Source organism: Myotis davidii, unplaced genomic scaffold (genome assembly GCF_000327345.1).
Source record: "Myotis davidii unplaced genomic scaffold, ASM32734v1 scaffold604, whole genome shotgun sequence".
Lineage (NCBI taxonomy): Eukaryota > Metazoa > Chordata > Mammalia > Chiroptera > Vespertilionidae > Myotis > Myotis davidii.
Genome location: NW_006294875.1, coordinates 45,036 through 46,821, shown reverse-complemented (window position 1 = coordinate 46,821; position 1,786 = coordinate 45,036). Strand labels below are relative to the sequence as shown.

Sequence of the window (1,786 nt, the reverse complement as noted above, 5' to 3'; positions counted from 1 at the left end):
TTTATGGTGCTCATTATATTCCACAAATGATTGAGATCATGTTATATTTATCTTTCTCCAACTGTCGCATTTACTTTTCAATGTGCCATGTTAATGTTAGTGGCACTTGCAATGGAACTGGTTTTATTTGGGGGAAAAATGGGCATCCTGTATTAGAGAGAGTGTGTTGATTGTACTGAAAGATGCAGAGATGGATCGTACACAAAGTTTAAAGTGCAAGCATGACAACCCTTCACTTTTGGTTATATTTTCTTTTCCACATAATTTTATTTTCATTTTTATTATATAAGTAATTGACAGAACTCTTGGGGGTAGCATTGTATTGTGAGGGTAGCATGACCTTCCTGGATTTTTTCTTGAAGTTTTGTCTTTTCAAATAAGTGTTTGTATAGAAGGTGTCTAAAGTGAAAATTTTATGTCCCCTACTTAATTAGCAATTGAAATATTAGGCTGATTTTTACCAGATTAACTCTTTCTAATTATGTAAGAGATCTTAACATTTTTATAAGATGCTTTAAAAAAAAAACCCTAACCTGCCCTAACTGGTTTGGCTCAGTGGATAGAGCGTTGGCCTGCGAACTGAAGGGTCCCAGGTTTGATTCCAGTCAACGGCATGTACCTTGGTTGCAGGCACATCCCCAGTAGGGAGTGTGCAGGAGGCAGCTAATTGATGTTTCTCTCTCATCGATGTTTCTAACTTTCTATCCCTCTCCCTTCCTCTCTGTAAAAAAATCAATAAAAACAAACAAAACAGTACAAACCCCTAACCTATTTTTATTCAGATAAACCATGGCTTTTTATTTATTTTTTAAATATATTTTTATTGATTTCAGAGAGGAAGGGAGAGGGAGAGAGAGAGAAACATCAATGATGAGAGAGAATCGATCGGCTGCCTCCTGCACACCCCATACTGGGGATCGAGCCCACAAGCTGGGCATGTGCCCTGACTGGGAATCGAACTGTGACCTTCTGATTCATAGATTGATGCTCAACCACTGAGCCATGCCAGCTGGGCTATGACATTTTAAATTGAATTGAGGTCTCAGTCACTATGCTCATGCCACAAAGACCTATCAGAAAAATATATATATTAGGGTCAGTTGTGTGAAATTGTTGCAACTTCTTTATACATTGGGAAGATTTCAAGAAGAAAGTTCAGGATGTCAGAGCATGTAATCAATTCTGAATACAGACCTCAAGCGTATGCTCTAATGTTGGATTGGGGATGAGTAAGCATGAAAGGCTGAAAATAAGAGTTTCAAAAATAAAAATAATGTCAAATTCACTCTCATCTTGTGTGTTGATTGCAGTGGTGTTCTGGTGCCAGGAGGCTTCGGAATCAGAGGAACATTGGGCAAACTCCAGGCGATTTCTTGGGCAAGGGCAAAGAAGATTCCTTTTCTGGGTAAAATTCATGTTTATGGATCCTAACTATGACTTTATTTGATTTTTGACACCTAGTAGGGGTAACATTTAATGGGGTTTGTTAATGTGAAAGCTGTGAACTCATGTTTGAGTATTCAGGCACCAAATAGTCTGCTACAGGGGTCAGCAAACTATATCCTGAAGACTATACCTTGCTTGTGGCCTGTTTTGTAAATAAAGTTTTATCAGCACATAGCCACACTAATCTACACTAATAAAAGACAAACATGCAAATTGACCACACCTTCACTATGCCTTAAGCCATGCCCACCAGCCAATCAGAGTCACTATATGCAAATTAACCCAACCAAGATGGTGGCCGGCAGCCACAGAGCTGGAGCAAGCAGGAGGCTTGGTTGCC

The 1,786-nt window shown here is 39.1% G+C and overlaps 1 protein-coding gene across 1 annotated transcript in view; it reads left to right on the top strand.

Moving 5' to 3' along the window:
• Nucleotides 1-1,786, top strand: part of CTPS2 (CTP synthase 2) — a 79,611-nt gene that overhangs the window by 46,321 nt on the left and 31,504 nt on the right. The window contains exon 11 of the mRNA XM_015567618.1: nucleotides 1,311-1,405. Within this exon, the coding sequence (XP_015423104.1) occupies nucleotides 1,311-1,405 (95 nt within the window). The remainder of the gene's footprint in view (nucleotides 1-1,310; nucleotides 1,406-1,786) is intronic.